Genomic DNA, 24534 nt, shown 5'->3' with positions numbered 1-24534 from the left:
TCATTTACATGGCGTGCATGGTTCTGAGAGAGAGAACAGAATTGTACAAGGCTTCTTGAGGCCTAGGCTTGGAACTAGCACACCTTCACTTCTGCCATGTTGCTTGGCTGAAGCAAGTCATAAAGGCAACCCATATTCAAGGAGTGGGAAAATAGAGTCTACCTCTGGATTAGAAGAGGGTGTGAATTGTAAAAGGGTGTGAACACCCAGAGGGACTAAATGTGGCACATTCTGCAAATAATTTACACACTCCAAGTGGAATACATGCTCACAAATGGGGTTATTTTTCCTAGGAATTGTTCAGAGATTGAATCCTGTATTTCCAGAGTTTTCTTTATTGAATTTAGAAAAATCTCAGGCCTTCCAATCTCAGATTTAAGGCTAGCACCCTGAACCTAAGATCTTTTCTCAATTTCTTATTTATTCAACTTTGGCAGCCTCTCAAAAAAGCATAAGATTTTTTTCTAACAGTCATATTAATAAGGAAAAACAGTCTTTCTCCTCAAAGCGGTATTGAAAATAAGTAGGTACGCTTACTATTGTAGGTGACTCACAAAGTTATTTTCCTAAAAACTGTTTAATGATAAACTAGATGTTTATTGTATAAATGTTGAATTTCTCTAATCTAGATGTACTGCTTTCACACTTCTGTAATATTTTAAAATTTGATTGCACAGACTGCAGTATAACCAAGGACTTTCACTCTGACTGAGGTCAGTAAACCTCTTGGTATCCCTGACCAAGATCTTTTCATGTTTTGTACTAGATGACCAGAAGGGAAAGAGTCTAAATTCAGTTTTATAAATATATACAATGTGTCCTTTTTTTCTGCACAGCACTGTATTTTGTGCTTTTGGAGCATAAAAAATCAAAACTATCTCTGCCCCACACTTAGTGGAGGAGACAAAAAATTTGCAAGAATAACTTCCATCCATGATATATAATAAATGCTGAAACAAAGAGCTGTGGATCTACGGGTGAGGAAAATAATGGATTTTAAGAGGAAGAATATGAGAAGTCATTGATGGAAGTGACATTTGAAGAAGACCTTTGAAAGTCCAACAGGACTTTGAATTTTAGATGGCATTTAGCTTCCATATGTGTATTATTTGGCTAAAGAGTGTTTTAAAATATTGAATTTGAGAGCTTTTAGATGGGGTAAATGCTCTCCAAGGCTCCAACCTCATTCTACCATTTTATATCATTGCCAGTGTCATTTCTTTAGATTTTCTGCTTGGTCCTCACCACATTTGGATTTGTTACTCACATATCAGAGGAAAGGCAGACAATATGTTTAGATCACTTTGAACACCTAATCAGAAGCATCGGGGTGATGTCTAAGGTGGGCAACTTTTGTGTTGCTATAACCTCTTTCATTGACACTCATTCTAAGAGTTCTAGGAAGTAGAACTGACATCTTTCTAAAATATATCTCAATGAAATGAATCTTCCATATTATATTTAGCCTTAGTTGATATTTTGCTTTTGTTATTGTTGCTTTTTTCATAGAAAACATGTTTTTTTTTTAATTTTTTTGTCTCATTGCCTTTTTTTTGAGAGGGATGAATATTTAATTGTATTACTCAAATTAATTGTTACCAAGTTTTCCCCATCAGACTCAGTGCAAAATTTTTTAATATCAAGTAGGTTTGTTGATATTCTCACTGGCTGAGAGTGAACAATGTAGCTAGTAACCTTAAATTGTTTCAGTAGATTTAATATTCATTAAACTGCTTTAGCTAACCTGTTGGGAATTAGCAGTATTAAAAGTAATCCCATTTGGTAAATTATAGTATTGTACTTTTAGACTTCGATTACATTCAACTTATTATGAATAAATCTTTAAAATTTATAGATGTTTTTTAAGGATCTTGTCCTTTCCTAGCAATTACATGTGATTTGATTTGATTTTACTTTTTTTTTTTTTAAAGGCAGGGTCCTACTCTGCCACCCAGGCTGGAGTGCAGTGGTGCAGTCATGCTCACTTCAGCCTAGAACTCCCAAGCTCAAGTGATCCTCCAGCTTCAGCCTCCTGAATAAGTGGGACTATAGGCATGTGCTGATGTGCTCGGCTAATTTTTTTAGTTTTTGTAGAGAAAAGGTCTCACTATGTTGCCTAGGTTGGTCTCGAACTCCTGGACTCAACTGATCCTCCTTTCTTGGTCTTCCAAAGTGCTGGGATTACAAATTTGAGCCAGTGCACCCAGCCTACATATGTTTTTAAATGCAGTATTGATGTCAGTATTTGCTCTAGAGGTTTATTTTCTGCATCATTACTCTCTGAGTAATTTTAAATTATAACACATATTTAAAATACTAAGTAATACTTTGGGCAAATTTCATATCATATTTACTTATAAACCCTTTAGTCTTTAAATATTTTTAATAAAGAGAATCAGTCAAAGTAAGATATTAAGAAGGTAGGGTTGAATGGGCAATTTTCTCTTGAAGTTAGCAATTATTTTTATGGAGTTTGAACTTGATTTTGGGTAGCCAGGTAGCGATAGTGCCATATCATGCTAGTGCTTTCATTGTGTGAGTTTCTTGTAAGTGTCTCTCATCAAAACTTGAAGAGTTAAAGAACTAGTACAACCTTAAGCCAATTAGACTTTATGTGACTACTAAAGTAAAATGACAGAAAGTTAATAATAAAGAGTACAAGTTTCCATGCTAAGACCTGTTAAGATGCAAAACTGAGTTAGATACAGTTTTTGCTCTCAAAGGCTTATAGTGGCACCAGAAATAAGATATGTACATAAGCAAGAATTATCCATTATAATCCATTTACTCTCTGATTTCCCTAGATGATAATTTCACGACATCTGTTTTCCAAAACTTCAACACCTCCTTCTCTATCATCCCTCTCTGATCATGATACTGCTTTTATTTCACTGAGGAAACCACAAGCAATCACAAATTTCCACCAGCACATCTGCCAGCGTACCTGTGTCTACTTTCCTTCCTGGTACTTTAAATGAATCTTTTAGGTTTGTATCTATGGCTAATTCCTCTCTACTTGTTCATTGGATCCTATCCTTTCTTGTCTACTTGGGAACTCTGACAAATATTTTCTGTCTTTAATACCATAACTTTGTTCTTTCTCAACTGTACTATTTCCATAAGGATGCAAAGATATAGTATTTCTCATCTTTTAAAAACTCTCTTGATCTCACATTTCCTTCTCCTTACCATCCCCTTTCTCTGACCCCTTTATAGCAATGTATTTGGAAAGGCTTGTTTTTACTCATTGTTCCCAATTCATTTCCTCCATTCTCTCTTGAAGCCACTCTAGCTCCCTCACTCTTTTAAAAGTCCTTGTTTTTGCCTTTGTCAAGTTGTCTAATGACTGACATACTTTTAGATCCAACAGTCGATTCCTGCTTCTCCTCTTACTTGATTCATCATCAGCACTGACAAAGTCAGTATCTGTCTCTTCTTTGAATCACCGTTTTCTTTTGACCTCTGAGATACTACTGTCTTTTTGTTTTCATTTAGTTCACTGGTGACTTCTTGAAGAAACTGGGGGAAGTATGTTTGATGCTTTAAGTTAGCCTGGGGATCTCTGCTCCACGTGTCTATTATCTTCCTCCTGGGACTAGGCAGGGGGGCATTGACTGTGCACAAGAGAGTAAACTCAACCATGCAAGCACAGTTTGGGCCTCTGCTTGCATCATGTTGGTTACCATCCATTGGCTAAATCAGGTAGCAAAACCAAGCCTCAAATAAAGAGGTAGAGAAATATACTCAACTTATATAAGTGGAGAGAACTGCAAAGTCATATGGCAAAGAGCATATAAAAGGAGAGGCCAATAATGTAATCTATCATGTCCCTATTCCATAGTCAACTGCCCTCATCTTCTTGCTTTCTAAGCATCAGAGTGTTCCAGGGCTTAGTACTCAAACATCTTTTCTTCTCTGTCTATACCTACTTCCTCATTGACCTCATCCAATCTCTTGGGTTCCAATATCATCTTTATCTGATAATTACCAAGTCTATTTCTTCATCTCAGACTCCACCCTAACTCTCAATTTGTGTATGTAATTACCTAATGGACGTATCTATCAGATGACTAATAGGCTTCTCAAACTCAGCATTTCCAAAGCTGAAAATGTAGCATCTGTACCCCTTTCTTCAAAAATTTGCATATCACCTGGTCTTTCCCATTTTGTCAAAAGGCAGTGCCATCTTTCTAGTTGTTTGACCCAGAATTTTACAGTTTCTTTCAGATTTTATATTCAGTTCTTCAGCAAATCCTACTGGTTCTGTGCTCAAACTGTATCCAGAATTTCACTACTTTACGTTATCTTCAAGATTAACACCATAGTCCAAGACCTAATCATCTCTTGCCTCCTGATAGTTTTCCTCCTTTTTTTTGGCTTCTGTATTGTCTGCTTTGGTTGCCACAGCAAAATATTATAGACTGAGTGGCTTAAGCAACGGAAATTTATTTTCTCACAGTTCTGGAGGCTAGAAAGTCCAAGATCAAGTTCCGGCCAATTCAGTTCCTGAGCGAGGGCTCTCTTCCTGGCTTGTTAGATGGCTGCCTTCTTGTTACATCCTCACATGGCCTTTCTTCTGTGCATGAATGGAGAGAGAGTTCTCTGATGTTTCCTCTTTCTCTTATAAGGACACCAGTTCCATTGGATTAGGGCCACACCCTTATGACCTGATTTAACCTTAACTACTTCCAGAAAGGCCATATATCCAAATACAATCACACTGGAGGTTAGGGCCTTAGCATGTGAGTTTTGGGGTACACAGATATTCAGTCCATAACATACTCCCTTCAGTCTATTTTCAGCCAAACAGCCAGAAGTGATCCCATTCAGTCAGGTAATTTCATTTTCCTACTCAAAAACACTTCTATTGGTTTTCCATTTCACTCAGAGCAAAAGCCAGAGTCCTTATAGTGTCTGATAGGGTTTTATATTACTTAGTTTCACTGTCTCTCTAAAGCTACCACCTTCTCTTCTTTGCCCTTCTTCACTTAGTTTCATCCACAGTGACCTTGTTGTTCTTGTTGGGACACATTATGTACACTCCTACCTCCAGGCTTCTGCCTTACTAACCGTTATGACTTTCTTCCCCCTACTTTCCTCAGGTGTCTTCTCCAATGTCACCTTAGTAGGGAGGCCTTTCTTTACTTATCTTACTCACTACCTAAGCAACTCCCTTTCTTTCACTTTTAACTGAACCCTGGCTTCTCTATCAGGATACCCTAGCCCCTCCTGCCTTCTCATGCCATGCTACAAGGCACTATGCTCCAGGAGGAAGAAAATTTGTTTCCTGCTCTCATGGAGTTATAGACTAGTAGGGATGACAGAAAATAAGCACATCAACCACATAAAAATGACAAATTGCAGTGAGTGCTATAATGGAAACAAATTGGGTGTTGTGATTGAAACGGAAGGGTCAGAGAGGTCTCTCTTTGGATGTGCTCCTTAAATGGGGCTAACTTTCTAAGAGGCTAGCATCAGAGGAGTAAGAGATGAAGCCATGAGATAGAAGGGCTTACAAGAAACAGAATGTAGGGAGAGAGAAGAGGCTGATTAAAGAATATTCAGGGAGTTTCCGGAAAAAGAGGTCTGTAAAGAAGCAGTTATGAGAGGAATGCCAAGACAGCACAATTTCATGTAATCAATTCATTTATCATATATTTATTGAGTGCCTACTATGTGCCAGAGGATATAGCAGTAACAAAAGTAGGCAAAAATTGTGCCTAAAAGAGGGAAGATGACTCTTCATAAAGTGTGGAATAAAGAAAAGTAAGATAGGGGATAGAAGCTTGAAGTGAAAGCAGGTTCACAGGAAGTTTCTTTGGTTGTTTGTTGTGTTTTTAAATAGTAGAACGGTGTGTATGTTTATGGAGAAAGATTGCCTTGAAGATGCAAGAGGCAGGGATGATCAGAATTGAAGAAGAAGCAGAAAGTGGTAGAATAAAGAGCACAAGTGGAGAATTAGTGTTAATGAAGAGAAGGATGCTTCCTTTGATATGAAGTGAAGGAAGAGAGAATGAGTAAAGACCAAGACTTGAAGTCCCCAGTTTAATAGAGGGAGGTTTCTTCTTTTGAATAGGAACAATGGTATTCTGAATTATTTGAAGACACGCCCTATTTCTCTCATGCCATTTTCCTCCCAGTTTAAACATCCTTATGACCTTTATTCTTGACACCATGTTTTTCTGGGTCCTTTATTCTTTGGCACTTTCTTCTCTGGACACATTGTATTCTGTCATTGGTCCTAAAAGTTAGATACCCACAGTTGAACCTACTCCTCTAGATATGGTCTAGCTAATGCAAAAGAACTGCTGCCTTCCAACTTGTTCAGACATCATGTTTGTTGACAAATGCTAAGTTGAGTTGTTATCTTTTAAGATATATATATTTTTTAATTCCAAGAGGTGCCCACATGGCTAAATACCAAACAGGGTACTAGGGAATTTTACTTCTGAGTTAAATGCCATTCTAGTTGTTTTTTCTTCATCTCCAGTAAGGTTATCTGTATTCACCAGTTGTCACAGTAGTTGTGGGTCTTGCTTCTCACAGTTTTATGCTATCTGTGCTATTTTCTCTACTGATCGTTACCACAATCTTTATTGCTTTATTGCTTATCGTCAGTGTTATCTTTATTTTCTCCTTTAATCAAGAATCTGTCTTCCTTTATCTCGTCATTCTCCTTTGCAGGCTTCAGGAGGATTATGGTTGGAGTGCTAAATTTGGAAGGGGGAACCAGTGCAGCTAAGCTCTGACATCTTTGCCTCCCTTTTCCATCTGCTGTTTTGGCACTCTGGTAGAATAGATAACCTAAAAACGACTTTAAAACAAACTAAAAACGACTTTAAAACCTAAATTTTGGATAAAATATAACAAACATCCCTTTAAATGCACAACTGAGCTTCCATGGAAGTCACAGAAATATATAACGCCAAAAAGAAGGGAAACTGAAACCTAGGGCTGTAAACATGAACGTCATCTTCTCTCCCTTTTTCCTGTGACTTGTTTTACTCAGCTTTGGTGCTACCAAGGCTTGACTTTAATAGATGTTTCTAATCAATGAGAGAATTTCTTTTGCTTTCATCAACAATTCAGTTATTGATGTTAACATATATATCATTGCAGTGCTTTTTGCACAGCTGTTTTCATCACTGTGTTCAGAAGTTTGTCTTTTATTCCCCCCTAAAAGGTGCTGAGATGTTATGAGTGCTTTATTTGTGGTTACTGGATAAGTTTTGAAATGTCACTGTGTTATAAACTGCATGATTATCTATTTTGGAAATTTTGTTTGTTTAAAATGATTGCTTTAAATAAAATGGAGAATTTCAATCTGTAGGAAAAGCAGGACTGAAATCTCCAGGGATGGGAGCCGATGGATTCACGTAATTGAATGTTGTTTTTTTGTAGACTTTCTACTTTCTTATAAAATGTTTTGGACTAAATACTTCACAAGAATAGAATTTTTCAAGGTCTGGCCGGTTATGGGTTGTAGATTTGGGGCAGAATGCTGGGATGTACAGAATAGTGCTCATTTTAGTGAGAATATTAGACAATTAGACACGGACTCTGTCTAGGGTGTAATAAGCCACAGAGCACTTTTTTTTTTTAATCTTACTTTACACCTTGGCAAAATATTCTTAAATTTTTCTAATCTCTGATGAAAAGAAGGAAATTATTACATAATTAATCTACATTTTGAAAAGTCCATGGGTTTGACATATTTAAATTCTGTACACTATGTGACAACGTTGTGATAGCAATAAATAGTTCTTGGTACCACTGTTTACCTTAGACTTATGAGACCAATCCATTCCATTTGACAGTTCTTATGTTCTCTTACCAAAGAAGCTAATTACAACAACCTTGAATTTGTAAAAACGGATTCATTTTTACAGGCTAAACATATGTTTATCATCTACTAATCTTTTCTATTTTTATTGAAGAATTCTGTGTCTTCTTATTGTATGAAAACATTAGTTCTACTTAACATAGCATTTTTATCTTGGAATAATGTAAAGGATATACATGTATGTAATTAATATTAACATAATTGAGGTTACTTTTAAAAATAGGTTTTCTAATTGCTTTTTTAATAGAAATATTATTGATAATACTTGTCATTACTTTATAGTTTAATAAAACACTTAAAAAATCTTATTTGTTGTATGTTTATCTTATTTAACCTTCCTAATAACTGTATTAGGTTTTTAAAATTTGTATTTTATTTTTAATTTTTCCCACACAACATGGATATATCTGTTAGGCTTTTAATATTTTTCTCATAGGATATATGAATTTTCAGAGATAGTGATTTTCCCAAGCTATTAAAAACCAAGCTGCCACTGAAACCCAGGTTTGCTACATCTGCTTTTTGCAGAAAGAGATTTGTTGATTTATGGTGGAGATTATGTATTTTCATTGTCTAGAATATAATAGTTCCCCCCACCCCCTGCCACCCATCCAACCTTTATCTGAGGTTTAGTTTTCTGTAGTTTCAGATGCTTGCAGTCAACCACGGTCTGAAAACATTAAATGGAAAATTATAGAAATAAACAACTTATACGTTTTAAATTGCATGTTATTCTGAGTAGCATGATGAAACCTCTCACCATCGTACTTTGTCCTGCCTGGGACATGAATCATCCCTTTGTCCAGCATCTCTGTGCTGTAGACACTACTCGCCTATTGGTAGCCCTCTTGATTATCAGATCGACTGTTCTGGTGTTGCACTGCTTGGGTTCAAGTCACCCATATTTTACTTAATAATGGCCCCAAAGCACAAGAGTAGTGATGCTGACAATTTGAATATTCCAAAGAGAAGCTGTGAAGTGCTTCCTCTAAGTGAAAAGGTGAAAGTTCTTGACCTACTAAAGAAAAGAAAAACTTGTACGCAGAGGTTGCTAAGATCTATGGTAAGAATGAATCCTCTATCTGAACTTGAGAAGAAAGAAAAAGAAATTTGAACTAGTTTTGCTGTTGTGCCTCAAACTGCAGAAGTTACAGCTATAGTGCACGGTAAGTGCTTAGTTTAGATGGAGAAGGCCTTAAATTTGTTGATGGAAGACATGAACAGAAATGAATTCTGATGGATGGCATTCGGGTTCAGCACTATCCTTGGTCTTAGACATCCACTGGAATGCTTGGAATATATTCCCTGTATATAAGGTAGGACCCTTTCAGTGTCTACAGTGTGCATCATCCTTTATCAAAGTACCTGGGAAACCGAATCAGTGCCGAAAGTAGACACTACTATATTTTTAACTATTTGTTTAGATTTAGCCTCATATTAACTGTTCTCTTTATTTATCATTACTTCTTGCATCTCAGTTCCTTTTCTGAATTATATCCTATAGAAGTTCTTTCAGTAAGAGTCTTAAGTAACCATTTATTTTTAGTCTGTCTGAAAATGTTTTTATTTTACTCTCATTCTTAGAAGGTAGTTTGGCTGAATGTAGAATGCTAGGTTGATGGTTTTTTTTCTCTTGTCACATGAAGGCATTATACTTTCTTCTGACTATATTTTTGTTGAGAAGTCAGCTATTGATATAATTATTATTTCTTTTTAGGCATTTTTTCTCTCAGGGTGTTTTAAAATTATTATCTTAGTAGTTTTGTAGTTTTACTGTGATATATCCAGGATGTATTTTCATTTATCTTTCTTGCTGGTCCTGGAACTTAGTGTCTTATCAATTATGTAAAGTTCTTAGCCACTGACTATTATTTACCTCTATCTTCTTCTTCTAAAACTCTGATTAGACATATGTTGAATCCTCTTATTTTATTCTGTCTTTCATATTTTCTATCTCATATTTCTTTTTTACCTTCTTTGCTTAGTTGTTTCTGTAACCATTTAAAAAGTTTTAAATGTAAAATTTTTGTGGGTACATAGTAGGTGTGTATATTTATGGGGTACATGAGATATTTTGGTATGCATATGCAATGTACAATAATCACATCATGGGAAATTGAGTATCCGTCCTCTCAAGCATTTATCTTTTGTGTTACAAACAATTTTATTATTAAATGTACAGTTGAATAATTATTGATCATAGTGCCCCTGTGTGCTATCAAATACTAGGTCTTATTCATTCTTTCTATTTTTTGTACCGTTTAACCATTCCCACCTCCCTCTAACCTCTGTGCCCCCACTACCCTTCCTAGCCTCTGGTAACCATCCTTCTTTATCTCTACGAGTTCAACTGTTTTGATTTTAAATCCCACAAACAACTGAGAACATGTGGTATTTGTGTGTCTGAGCCTGGCTTATTTCACTTAATGTAATGATCTCCAGTTCCATCCATGTTGTTGCAAGTGACAGAATCTTATTCTTTTTGTGTGGCTGTATAGTCTCCAGGAAATGTGTGTGTGTGTGTGTGTGTGTGTGTGTGTGTGTGTACCATATTTTCTTTGTCCTTTCTTCTGTTGATGGACACTTAGATTGCTTCCAAATCTTGGCTATTGTGAAAAGTGCCACAACAAACATGAGATTGTAAATATCTCTTCAAAATACTGATTTCCTTTCTTTGGGGTAGATATCCAGCAGTGGGATTGCTGGATCATTTGGTAGCTCTATTTTTAGTTTCTTGAGGAACCTCCAAACTGTTCTTCATAGTGGTTGTACTAATTTACATTCCCACCTACAGTATATGAGGATTCCCTTGTTTTCATATCCTCACCAGCATTTGTTATTGCTTAACATTTGGATAAAAGCCATTTTAACCAGGGTGAGGTGACATTTCATTGTAGTTTTAATTTGCATTTCTGTGATGATCAATGATGCTGAGCACCTTTTCATATAGCTGTTTGCCGTTTGTGTGTCTTCTTTTGAGAAATATCTATTCAAATGTTTTGCCAGTATTTCAATTGGATTACTAGACGTTTTCCTATAAAGTTTTTTTGTTCCTTATATATTCTGGTTACTAATCCCTTGTCAGATGAGTAGTTTGCAAATATTTTCTCCCATTCTGTGGGTTGTCTCTTCACTTTGTTGATTGTTTCTTTTGCTGTGCAGAAACTTTTTAACTTGATATGATCCCATTTGTCCATTTTTACTTTGGTTGTTTGTGCTTGTGGAGTATTACTCAAGAAATCTTTGCTGAGACCAATATCCTGGAGATTTTTCTCAAAGTTTTTCTGTGGTAGTTTCAGAGTTTGAAGTCTTAGATTTAAATCTTTAATCCATTTTGATTTGAGTTTTGTATATTGTGAGAGATAGGAGTCTAGTTTCATTGTTCTGCATATGGATATTCAGTTTTACCAGCACCATTTATTGAGACTGTCTTTTTACCAGTGTATGTTCTTGGCTCTTTTGTCAAAAATGAGTTCACTGTAGGTGTGTGGATTTTTTTCTAGGTTTTCTATTTTGTTCCATTGGTCTATATGTCTGATTTTATGCCAGTACCATTCTGATTTAGTTACTATAGCTCTGTAGTATAATTTGAAGTCACGTAATATTATTCCTTCAGTTTTATTCTTTTTGCTCAGGTTTGCTTTGACTATTCTGGGTCTTTGGTGATTTTGTATAAATATTGGGATTGTTTTTCCATTTCTGTGAGAAATGTCATTGGTATTTTGATAGGTATTGCATTGAATCTGTAGATTGCTTTGGTTAGTTTGGACATTTTAACAATATTGATTCTTCCAGTTCGTGAACATGGAATATCTTTCCATTTTTGGTGTCCTCTTCAATCTCTTTCATCAGTATTTTACAGTTTTCATTGTAGAGATTTTTCACTTCTTTGATTAATTCCTAGGTGTTTAGTTTTATGTGTGGCTACTGTAAATGGGATTTTTAAAATTTTCTTTTTCACATTGTTTACTGTTGGCATATAGAAATGCTGCTGATTTTTGTATGTTAATTTTGTATCCTGCAACGTTGCTACATTTGTTTATCAGTTCTAATAGTTTTTCAGTGGAGTCTTTAGGTTTTTGAAAATATAAGATTGTATTATCTGCAAACAAGGATAATTTGACTTCTTCCTTTCCAATTTGGATGCCCTTTATGTCTTTCTCTTGTTTAATTGCTCTAGCTAGGATTTCCAGTTCTATTTTGAGTAACAGTGGTGAAAGTGGGCATTCTTGTTGTATTCCAGATCTTAGAGGAAAGGCTTTTGGTTTTCCCCCATTCAGTATGACACTAGCCGTGAGTCTGTCATATATGGCTTTTATTACATTGAGGTGTTTTGAGTATTTTTTTTTTAATTAGGAAGGGATGTTGGACTTCATCAAATATGTTTTCAGTGTTGGTTGAAATGATCATGTTTTTTGTCCTTCATTCTGTTGATACAGAGTATCACATTGATTGATTTGCATATGTTGAACCATCCTTGCATCACAGGGATAAATCCTACTTTGTTGTTGAATTTGGTTTGCTTGTGTTTTGTTGAGGATTTTTACATCAATAGCAATTAGAGATACTGGTCTATAGTTTTCTTTTTTTGATGTGTCTTTGGGTTTAGTATCAGATTAATACTGGTCTTGCAGAATGGGTTTGTAAGTATTCCATCTTCCTCTGTTTTTCAGAATAATTTGTGTAGGATTGGTATTAGTGTTTTAAATGTTTGGTAGAATTCATCAGCGAAGCCATCTGTCCTGCAGTTTTCTTTACTGGGAGACTTTTTATTATGGCTTCGATCTTGTTACTTGTTATTGGTCTGGTCAGGCTTTGGAATTCTTAATGGTTCAATTTTAGTAGGTTGTATGTATCTCGGAATTTATCCATTTCTTCTAGATTTTTCAGTTTGTTGGTATATAGTTGTTCATATCAGCCACTTATGGATCCTTTGAATTTCTGTGATATTAGTTGTAATGTCTCCTTTTTCATTTCTGATTTCATTTATTTGGGTCTTCTCTCTTGTCTTAGTCTGGCTAAAGGGTTGTCAATTGTGTTGTTCTTTTCAAAACAACAACTTTTTGTTTCATTGATCTGTTGTCTTTTTTTTAAATCATTTCAAATTCATTTATGTCTACTCTGATCCTTATTATTTCCTTTCTTCTCTTAATTTTGCATTCAGCTTACTCTTGCTTTTTAAATTCTTTAAGATGCATCATTAGATTATTTGAAGTTTTTCTTCCTTTTTGATGTAGGCACCGATGGCTATAAAGTTTCCTCTTAGTACTACTTTTGCCGTATCCCATAGGTTTTGGTATGCTGTGTTTCCATGATATTATTTCAAGGAATTTTAAAATTTTCTTTCTAATGTCTTCATTGACCCACTTATTCAGGAGCATATTGTTTAATTTTCATCTGTTCGTATAGTTTCCAAAATTTCTCTTGTTATTGATTTATAGTTTTATTCCACTGTGGTCAGGGATGATGCTTGATATTTTTTCATTTTTAAAAAATGTTTAAAAATTTGTTTTGTGACCTAACACATAGTCTGTCTTTGAGAATGATCCATGTGCTGAGGAGAAGAATGTATATTTTGCAGCCATCAGATAAAATGTTGTATTTTTTCTAAAGTGCAGATTAAGGCCAATGTTTATTTGCTGATTTTCTGTCTGGAAAATCTATCCAATGCTGAAAGTGGGGAGTTGAAGTCTCTGGCTATTATTGTATGTAGGTCTATCTTTCTCTTTAGCACTAATAATATTTGCTTTATATATGTGGGTACTCCAGTGTTTGGTGCATACATATTTACAATTGTAATATCCTCTTGCTGAACTGACCCCTTTGTCTTTATATAATGACCTTCTTTGTCTTTTCCTACAATTTTTGTCTTAAAATCTATTTTGCCTAATATACGTATAGCTACTCCTGCAGTTTTTTGGTTTCTGTTGACATGGAGTATCTTTTTACATCCATTTATTTTTAATCTGTGTGTATCTTTACAGGTAACATGTACTTCCTGTGGGCATCAGATCACTGAGTTTTGTTTTTTCATCTATTCAGCCACTCTATGTCTTTTGATTGGAGAGTTTACTCCATATACATTTAATGTTATCGTTGATAAGTAAGGACTTACTCCTGTCATTTTGTTATTTTTCTCTCTCTCTTTTCTTGGCAGTCTGTTCTTCCTTCTTTCCTTTCTTCCTATCTTCCTTTTAGTGAAGGTGATTTTCTCTGGCAGTAGGCTTTAATTTCATGCTTTTTAATTTTTTTGTGTACCCATTGTATGTTTTTTTATTTGAAGCTACCATGAGGCTTGCAAATACTGCCTTATAGCCCATTACTTTAAGCTGATGACAACACTGATTGTATAAACTAACAAACAAACACAGAAAAAGAAAACTAATAAAAACTATACACTTTAACTTTGTCACCCAACTTTTTAACTTTTTGTTGTTTCTCTTTTTGTCTTATTTCATTCTCTGTGTCTTGAAAATTTGTTGTAGTCATTATTAATTTTTGGTTCATTGTTTAATGTTTCTACTTAAGATAAAAGTAGTTTTCAAACCATAATTACAGTGTTATTCTGGGTTTTCTGTGGCCTATTACCAGTGAGTTTTGCACCTTCAAATGATTTCTTATTGCTTATTAACATCCTTTTCTTTCATATCGAAGAACTCCCTTTAGCATTTCTTGTAAGACAGCTCTGGTGTTGATGAAATCCCTCAGATTTTGCTCGTCTGGGAAGGTCTTTCTTTCTCTTTCATGCTTGAAGGATATTTTTGCCAGATATACCATTTTAGGGTAAAAGTTTTCTTCTTTCAGCACTTTAAATATGTCATGCCACTCTCCTGACCTGTAAGATTTCCATTGAAAAGTTTGATGCCAGATATATTGGAGCTCCATTGTATGTTATTTGTTTATTTTCTCTTACTGCTTTTAGGATTATTTATTTATCTTTGACCTTTGGGGGTTTGATTCTTAAATGCCTTGAAGTTGTCTTCTTTGGTTTAAATCTGCTTGGTGCTCTATAACCTTCTTGTCCTTGAATGTTAATACCTTTCTTTAGGTTTGGGAAGTTCTCCAATATTATCCCTTTGAATAAACCTTATACCCCTAACTCTTTCTCAACCTCCTCTTTAAGGCCGGTAACTTTTAGATTTGCCCCTTTGAGATTGTTTTCTAGATCTTGAAAGCAGATTTCATTGCTTTGTATTCTTTTTAAATTTTCTCTTCTCTTTTTTTATTTTCTCTCTTTTGAGAAGAGAGAATCTCTTCTCAGATTCTCATTTTCAGATGAGATTGGGTGCGTTCAGGGTGGTATGGCCATAGACTCTGAGTATGTTTTCAAATACCTGTCTTCAAGCTCATTAATTTTTTCTTCTGGACTGATTCTGCTCTTAAGAGACTCTAATGCATTCTTCATTACATCAATTGCAATTTTCAACTCTAGAATTTTTGCTTGATTCTTTTAAATTATTTCATTCTCTTTGTTAAATTTGTCTGATAGAATTCTGAATTCCTTCTCTGTGTTATCTTGAATTTCTTTGAGTTTCCTCAAAACAGCTATTTTAAACTCTCTGTCTGAAATATCATATATCTGTTTTTTCTCCAGGACTTGTCCCTGGTGCCTTATGCAGTTCATTTGGTGAGGTCATGTTTTCTTGAATGGTCTTGATGCTTGTAGATATTCATCAGTATTTGTGCATTGAAGAGTTAGATATTAACTGTAGTCTTCACAGTCTGGGCTTGTTTGTATCTGTCCTTCTTAGGAAGACTTTCCAGGCATTTGAAGGGAATTGGGCCTCAAACCCACTAACATTGTGGTTTTTGCAGACTCATAGAGGTACTGCCTTGGTGGTATTGGATAAGATCTGGAAGAATTCTATGTATTACCAGGCAGATACTCTTCTTTCTCCTTTCTCCCAAAGAAATAGAGTCTCTCTTTCTGTGCTGAGCCACCTGTACCTGGGGGTGTGGTGATGCAAACACCCCTTTGGAAACCAACACTAGCATTGCATTGGGTCAGACCTGAAGCCAGCTTGGCACTGTATCCTTATCTTCAGGGCAGTGAGTTCCCCCAGACCCTGGACATGTCCAGAGTAGCTGTCTGGAAGCCAAGGATTAGAGTCAAAAACCTTAGCAGTTTACCTTATGTTCTAATTTACTGCAGCTAAGTTGACACTCACACTGCATTACAAAGTCCTTCTTACTCTTTCTTCCCTTTTCCACAGGCACAGGAGCCTCTCCCTGTGACTACCACCACTTTTGGTCCACGAGGGTTCTTCTAGGTCACTGCCAGTGTTTACTTAAAGCCCAAGGGCTCTTTCATCAGCTTATGATGAGTGCTGCGAGGTCTCAGACTCACCCTATAGGGTAGTAGGCTCCTCTCTGGTCCAGTACAGATTCAGAAATGTTGTCCAAGAGCCTAGGCCTGGACTCAGAGACTCCATATGCCTGCTTGTTTTTTCCTACTATGGCCAAAGTGGTACCTTAGGTGCAAGGCAAAGACCCCTTTACTTTTCCCTCTGCTGTTTTCAAACAGAAGTTGTTCACCTTAGCCACCACAGCTGGGACTGTGCTGGATGACCCTTGAAGCCAGCATTTCTCAGACCATAAGGCCCATGGTATACTCCCTGGTTATTGCTGCTGATTATTTAGGCTCCAAGAGCTCTTTAGTCAGCAGATGATGAATCCTGCCAGGACTGGGTTATTTCCTCCAAGGCAGTGAGTTCCCTTTTGGCCCAACGTACATCTAGAAATGTCCAGGAGTTAGGGCTTCACAACTCTGCCCAGTGTCCTGTCCTACTATGGCTGAGCTGGTATCTAAGATGTAAGACAAAGTCCTCTTTACTCTTCACTCTCCTCTCCTTAAATAGAAGGAGAATTATTGTATTAGTCTGTTCTCCTAATTAAGTCTCCTATTAGTATGTCTCCTAATAAAGACATACCTGAGGTTATAATTTATAAAGGAAAGAGGTTTAATTGACTTACAGTTCCACGTGGCTGGGGAAGCTTCACAATCATGGTGGAAGGTGAAGGAGGAGCAAAGTCACATCTTGAGTGGTGGCAGGCAAGAGGAAGTGCTGAGCTAAAGAGGGAAAAGCCCCTTATAAAACCATTAGATCTTGTGAAAACTCACTCACTGTCATGAGAACAGCATGAGGGTAACTGCCTCCATGAGTAAATTACCTCCCACCAGGTCCCTTTCATGACACATGGAGATTATGGGAACTAAAATTCAAGATGAGGTTTGGGTGGGGACATAGCCAAACCCTATCAATTATGTACTTAAAAAAACTATCATCCAGTTCAATACCCTTTCAGTAGATATCTTATATGTTATTAAGCCATTGATTTTAAATATTATATTTTCTATTTCTAGAATGCTATTTGGTTCGTTTTCACCTCTGGTCAATTTTGATAATTATTCTTTTCTAGTTCTTTCATCTTATTTATCACATATGTATTATATTCTATAGCTGACCATTTCAATATGTGAAATTTTTGTGAGTTTTATTCTTTTGTATTTTTATTTACTAATTCTTGTTCATGGTGGGATGTTTCCTTTCACATTCAGTAATTTATAATTTTGAATTTGTATTTCTTAGAGCTTCATCTGCTGTAATATTTGGAGGCCTGAGTTGAAGGTGTACTTTTACAGAGGGGATTTATATCTGCTTTTTTCTAAACATTTATATCTGCCTGTATTATTAGAAACCCAGGACCACTTGATTCTGCATTTTGGATGAGGATCTGGAGTTCACAGAAATTGTACAGTTTTGCCTTAAACTTACCATATAAGTATAGAATTGTGGTTAGACATTCTTAGGGGGATTTACTTTTTTCACTCTATCTACAACTAAGACCTAGACATCCTTTCCCCTTCTGTGCAATGTGTTGTTGTTGTTGTTTTAATTTTCACTGAGGATGTTGTTCTTTAGAGGTTTTAGAGTTTTGCAGGGGTCCCTCATCTAAGCTTGCAGCTTGCTTAGACTTCAGACTGTCTTCTGCCCCACTGCCACTCGCACCTTGAGTGGCTGGTTAAAGTCCAGGCCCTAGCCTAGCATGGGTTGACAGATTCTCTGGAACAAATACCTGTTCCAAAGCTAACCCCTGGTGTTCATACTTTCTGTCCCCTTTCGCTGAGGCTGTGGGGAATTCTATTTCTTTCCCCTCACTATCCTGAATTAAAATATTCTTCAGTTTGTTTTCAGAATGAACTGAAGCATGCTATATCAGGAAGGATTTTTCTGAAATCAAGTCCAAAATTTTGTGAAAAGTGTAAGGGAATCAAAGTAGTAATCAGAAGCCTGGTTGAAAAACAGCATGAGAATGAGCAAAATTAGATTATTTCAGGAAGTATTTTTAAGGAAGGGAAAAAATAAAATGTTCAAGCCCCACATTGAAATATTTTCTTAAGAGACGAATCAGTTTCCAGTTTTTCATTTCCTTCAAAATTGTGCTGTATATTTAAAAATTATTTTTTTGTTTCCATTTTTTCAGTATCTACATATGCCAGTCAGATTATAATTCAAGTGCATTCCAATCATTCCATCTTGAAGTACATTCAGATCACAGTGATATTCAGTGTTCCTCAAACCTCCTTAATAATGTACTTATCTACTTTAGATTGGGTTAATTATATAATAGACTTTTATTAAAGAGCTTTGGTCAGGCGCAGTGGCTCATGCCTGTGAGCCCAGCACTTTCGGAGGCTGACGTGGGTGGATCATTTGAGGTCAGGAGTTCAAGACCAGCCTGGTCAACATGGTGAAACCCCATCTCTACTAAACATATAAAAATTAGCTGGGCATGGTGGTGCATGCCGTAATCTAAGCTACTTTGGAACCTGAGGCAGGAGGATCACTTGCACCCGGGAGATGGAGGTTGCAGTGAGCCGAGATCATGCCACAGCACTCCAGCCTGGGCGACAGAGCAAGACTCCATCTCAAAAAAAAAAAAAGAGTTTTTACATTGTATGTTATTTTATAGTGATATTTCTATTTCAGGTTGAGATTAGAATCCCACATTAGAGATCACATTTAGTATAGAGTGACAAAATTGCTACCTTGATACTAAATTGAAAACACGCGCGCGCGCACACACACACACACACACACACACACACACACACACACATGACCTACTGATACTTGTTAGATTCTTGAGAGAAGAAGAAAAAGAATGAAAAAAAAAAAAAAAAAAGAGACAACTAACATTTGTGTAGCTGAAAAAGCATCATCTTTGGAATCTTCCCTGAGCTTCCTCAAGGCAGAATCAATCTCATCCTGCACTACTCACAAAATGTCCTAGTTTTTCATCCTGCGTTCTTCCCTCCCTCCACTTTTTGCCCTCAAAAGAATTCCTAAACATCTATATTTTCAAAGTACTTTGCTAGGCATTGGGGATACAATGGTGAAAAAATAGATGTGGCCTACATTTCCACTGAATTTACAGTTTATTATGGGAACTAGACAATTACATAAAATTGTAATGTGGTATTATGAGTGCTGTGATAAGGAAAATATAGATTGATGTGGAACATCTAGGAAAAACACTAAACTTCAGGGGCCAGGGATGTCTTTATAAATGCAATTATTTTAAGCTAAGATTCGAGGTACAGTACATGTTCATGGTTCTGAAAGCATACTGTTTAGACCTACAGAATCACAGGGGAATTTGTTAGAAATGGAAATTCTAGGGCCTAATTTCAGGCTACTGAATCAGAAACTCTGGGGATGGGGCCCAGAAATGTGTTTTTAAACTATCTCAGCAGGTGATTCTTATTCATGCTGAAAATTAACTAGTGGCATAACTATATGGCTAGATTAAGAGTGCTAGGAGTTAGATCCTGCCAGGCAGAGAGACCAGCCTTTGAGACTCCCTGTGGAAGAAAGCAATATGAAATGATTATGGAAGAGTTCAGTATGCCTGGAGCATAGGGTATGAGGTTTAGAAGAGGGTTGTGATGGGCAAAGGATGGGATGGAGAGGAAAGCAGGGAGAAAAGATCATCTGGGTTTCTTAAGCCACATTAAATTTTTTTTTTTTGCTTTTTAATTTTACTTTTAGTTGCATGTAATAATTTTACATATTTAGGGGTACAGAGTGATATTTCAATACATGAACTATAGTATGTAATGACAGGGTAATTAGCATATCTATCACTTCAAACATTTGCCATTTCTTTGTGTTGGGAACATTCAAAAATTCTCTCTTCCAGTAATTGAAAATATATAATCAATTATCATTAACTATCATCACCCTACTAAATAATACTAGGACTTCTTCCTCCTATATAGCTGTAATTTTGTAGTCATTCACCCTATCCTTCTCTCCCTGATCCCCTGCCCAGCCTCTCATAACCATAATATTACTCTCTTCTTCTATGGGCCCAACATTTTTAGCTCACACATATGTGAGAACATGTGGTATTTATCTTTCAGTGCCTGACTTATTTCACTTAACATAATATTCTCCAGGCCCATCCATGTTGCTGTGAATGACAGGATTTTATTCTTTTTTATGGCTACATTAAATTGTTTAGATTTCATTTATCATAAATGTTTACAGACACCCCCCAACTTACAATGATTTAATTTAACAATTTCTCAGCTTTAAAATGGTGTGAAACTGTTGCAATTTTGATATGCTTCAAATTTTGAATCTTGATGTTTTCCCAGGCTAGCGATACGTGGTATATGAGATAGTCAATGCTTTATCATAAAATAGGCTTTGTGTTAAATGATTTTGCCCAACTCTAGGTTAATGTAAGTGTTCTGAGCATATTTAAAGTAGGCTAGTCTGGGCTATGATGTTTGGTAGGTTAAGTGTGTTTTGGATTCTCACTTTGTCACCCAGGCTGGAGTGCAGTGGTGCGATCTCAGCTTACTGCAACCTCCACCTTCCTGGTTCAAGCAATTCCCCTGTCTCAGCCTCCCGAGTAGCTGGGATTACAGGTGCCTGCCACCATGCCTGGCTAATTTTTTTGTATTTTTAGTAGAGGTGGGGTTTTACCATGTTAGTCAGACTGGTCCTGAACTCCTGGCTTCAGGTGATCCACCCACCTTGGCCTCCCAGAGTGCTGGATTACAGGCATGAGCCACTGCACCTGGCCTAAATGCATTTTCAACTTATTGGATACTCAATTTATGGTGGCTTTATCAGGAAGGAGGTAACCCTTTTGGAAGTCAGGGAGCATCTGTGTTTATACATCTGTCTCTTCAAATAGAATGTGAATATATGAGGGCCAGGATGATATTTCCATACCTCAGAATATCCTTCAGCTACTCTTGGCCTATAATTGGTGTTTAATAAATGCATGCTGATGAAATGAGCTTCTTGCATAGTCACAAAAGCCTTGTGAGGTAGGCATTACTTCTCTTATTTTATACTTAAGGAGAGTTAAAGCTAAGAGAAGGTGACATACTAACGTAACAAAGTCAAATGGCTATTTATTTATTTATTTTTGAGATGGAGTCTCACTCTGTGACCCAGGTTGGAGTGCAGTGGCATGATCTTGGCTCACTGCAATCTCTGCTTCCTGAGTTCAAGCAATTCTCCTGCCTCAGCCTCCTGAGTAGCTGGGATTACAGGCATGTACCACCACGCGTGGCTAATTTTTGTATTTTTAGTAGAGAAGACGGGGTTTTGCCATGTTGGCCAGGCTGGTCTCGAACTCCTGACCTGAGGTGATCCATCTGCCTCAGCCTCCCAAAGTGTTGGGATTACAGACGTGAGCCACTGCACCTGGCCCAAATTTCTATTTAGAAGCAGAGGTGTTTTATAATCCCCAAGACAATGGATTTTTCTTTTAGAATCTCTTCTTTATTCCATGTTACCTTTCTGTTAGGGAGGGCTGAGATTACAGAAAATATGTATGAATATATAAAATGTGAGCATTTTTTTTAAACCTGTAAGCACTCCAAATACAACCGTGCTTTCTTTTTTCTTACTTTTTTTTTCCAGACAGAAAAGGGGAGTGCACTTCATGAAGCAGCTTTGTTTGGAAAGGTGGATGTTGTACGAGTTCTGTTAGAAACAGGTAACTATTGTGATTCTGCATGGAGCTTATCCTGCCAGATACCATTTCTATTTTGGGAATAGACAGGAAAATAACACGATTTTCTTCACAAATCACCCTCTTGCCTTTACTCTAAAATGCAGATACGTATTCATATTATGTAGAACTGAGCTTCAGTATTTAGATAACATTGATATCAATGTGCAACTTCCTTTATGCAATAGATGTTTTAAGTACAAACCTCTTAGTTATTACAATTTTATGCATTTAAGTACTTTAGAGATAAACTACCAAAAGAAAAAGGAGATTTCTGCCTTCTGTAAGAGAGACGAATTGATCCTTGAGAAATTGTCACAATTGTTTGGTTTATTGAAGAACATACTAGTTTTTCTATGTTTTTTATTGTGAACTACAGTAAACAGAGATTTGAGCTCCCTCTCCTTAAGGTAAATTATCCTAGTTAGTTCGTTAACTGAGTAGCTATTGTTAGTAGGCTACAGAAATTTATTTTAAAGGGAACCTTTCAAAGGGAGTGTTTTGAAGGAACAATAAAGTTGGCTTATTTATTTTCATATGTACTTTCTGATTGAAATGAAATAAAACTAGAATTGAGGTCAGATTTGTTTTAAAGATCAAAAGGCATGGGTACAAATTCATGCTTGTAAACAACTGATGGAAATTTTTCATGTTATGGAATATAGTGTGTTTATTTTCCTCTAAAAAATAAAATGAAAAACATTGGCAGACTATTGTATTGTGATTGTATTTGTACACAATTTAACAAAGTTAAAGTTTCATTTATATTTAACTTTGTCATGCAGTGTGGTGTTACAACAAATGATTTGAGGAAACCACCTAAATATTAATATGTGCTGCTGACCCATTCCTATGCAAATTTAAACATGTATTTAATAATCTTACAATGGACTAACATTTGGGACCAGATCCTGTAAACTGGCTTTTTTTTTTTTCGCAATTATGTGTTTGGAAAATTCATAAAATTTTTAGGGCGGTGAAAGGTATTTGCTATGTTAAAATAAGTTCTTTCATACAATATATATTTCCACAACTAAAGTAATAACAGGTGTTTTAGTTACATGCTTCAATAAGTTTGCTCATCAGGTGGATGATGAATGTGACTGACAAATACAATCTAGAATAAATAAATATCATGGAGGGCCGGGCGCGGTGGCTCAAGCCTGTAATCCCAGCACTTTGGGAGGCCGAGACGGGCGGATCATGAGGTCAGGAGATCGAGACCATCCTGGCTAACAGGGTGAAACCCCGTCTCTACTAAAAAATACAAAAAACTAGCCGGGCGAGGTGGCGGGCGCCTGTAGTCCCAGCTGCTCGGGAGGCTGAGGCAGGAGAATGGCGTGAACCCGGGAGGCGGAGCTTGCAGTGAGCTGAGATCCGGCCACTGCACTCCAGCCTGGGCGGCAGAGCAAGACTCCGTCTCAAAAAAAAAAAAAAAAAAAAAAAAAATAGATATCATGGAGTATTTGACCTTGTATTTGAATAAATTCTATGTGGACAACAGTTCAGAATAATCATCCTTTTTCAACTCTGTGAATATTCAAGTGTTCTAAGACTGTTCTTATGTTACTTACATGGTACATGATTATAATCTACTAAATATTTTTACCGTATTATACAGAGAATATAAATCACATGACCATTATACTTTAGGAATTCACATTCTAAATCAATAACATTTTTCAGTGTGATAGTGTGCTATTGAGTTAAATAGTTATAACCCAAAGATATCATAGGGTTGGCTGGGCTCGGTGGCTCACGCCTGTAATCCCAGCACTTTGGGAGGCCAAGGTGGGCAGATCACGAGGTCAGGAAATCGAGACCATCCTGGCTAACACAGTGAAACCCTGTCTCTACTAAAAATACAAAAAATAAATAAATAAATAAAAATTAGTTGGGCGTGGTGGTGGGCACCTGTAGTCCCAGCTATTTGGGAGGCTGAGGCAGGAGAATGGCGTGAACTTGGGAGATGGAGCTTGAAGTGAGCCGAGATCGTGCCACTGCACTCCAGCCTGGGCGACAGAGCAAGACTCCGTCTCAAAAAAAAAAAAAAGATACCATAGGGTCCTGAAAAACAATCTCAAGCATTGGGTGGGTGCCCTTTGAGAGTTAACTCGTGATCAAGAATGTTCCTAATCTTTGGTAACAATAGGCCCCTGCCTTCTTTCTTGCTAAAATCTTGTGCGTGTGTGTGTGGGGGGGGGTGTGTGTGTAGAACTTAATTGTCTTTTTAATCACTTTTAGTGCTTGGTCTGTGTATGTTTGAAATTACAGCAGTTAGATACTGATAGTATCTTTTGAGGACACTTCAGTGGTATATATCTAGTGAGTTTTTCTTTTTCTTTCAGGAATTGATGCCAACATAAAGGATAGCTTAGGTAGAACTGTCTTGGACATTCTGAAAGAACATCCATCTCAGAAATCTCTCCAGATTGCAACACTCTTACAAGGTAAACAGTATTGAATGATGGATGAGTTTGCCTTAAAGTTAGGATCAGATTAAAACTGTTATAGTTTTCTTTTGGATTTTGAGTTAGTGTTTACTTTTGAACAAACTTACTAGTTTTATTTTTTATGGTAGACTTTTAAACTAAATAATAATATCTTTTAATGTTTTATTTTTGGTTTTTAACTACTCAGTATTTTAAAGA

At 36.4% G+C, this 24534-nt stretch overlaps 1 protein-coding gene across 7 annotated transcripts in view; it reads left to right on the top strand.

Annotated features, from left to right (window-relative positions):
- The window catches only part of ANKS1B (ankyrin repeat and sterile alpha motif domain containing 1B), a 1300027-nt gene that overhangs the window by 205452 nt on the left and 1070041 nt on the right, over positions 1-24534 (top strand). For 6 of the 7 annotated variants that reach the window (XM_030938488.1, XM_030938486.1, XM_030938484.1 and 3 more), the window contains exons 5-6: positions 21793-21868; positions 24232-24333. The exons of the other annotated variant lie outside the window; for it this stretch is intronic. In XM_030938488.1, coding sequence (XP_030794348.1) covers positions 21793-21868; positions 24232-24333 — 178 coding nt within the window. The remainder of the gene's footprint in view (positions 1-21792; positions 21869-24231; positions 24334-24534) is intronic. 7 annotated transcript variants of the gene reach the window in all.

This window comes from Rhinopithecus roxellana, chromosome 10, assembly GCF_007565055.1.
Source record: "Rhinopithecus roxellana isolate Shanxi Qingling chromosome 10, ASM756505v1, whole genome shotgun sequence".
Classification (NCBI taxonomy): Eukaryota; Metazoa; Chordata; class Mammalia; order Primates; family Cercopithecidae; genus Rhinopithecus; species Rhinopithecus roxellana.
Note: the sequence above shows the minus strand (reverse complement) of the source record. Positions and strands in the feature narration are given on the sequence as shown.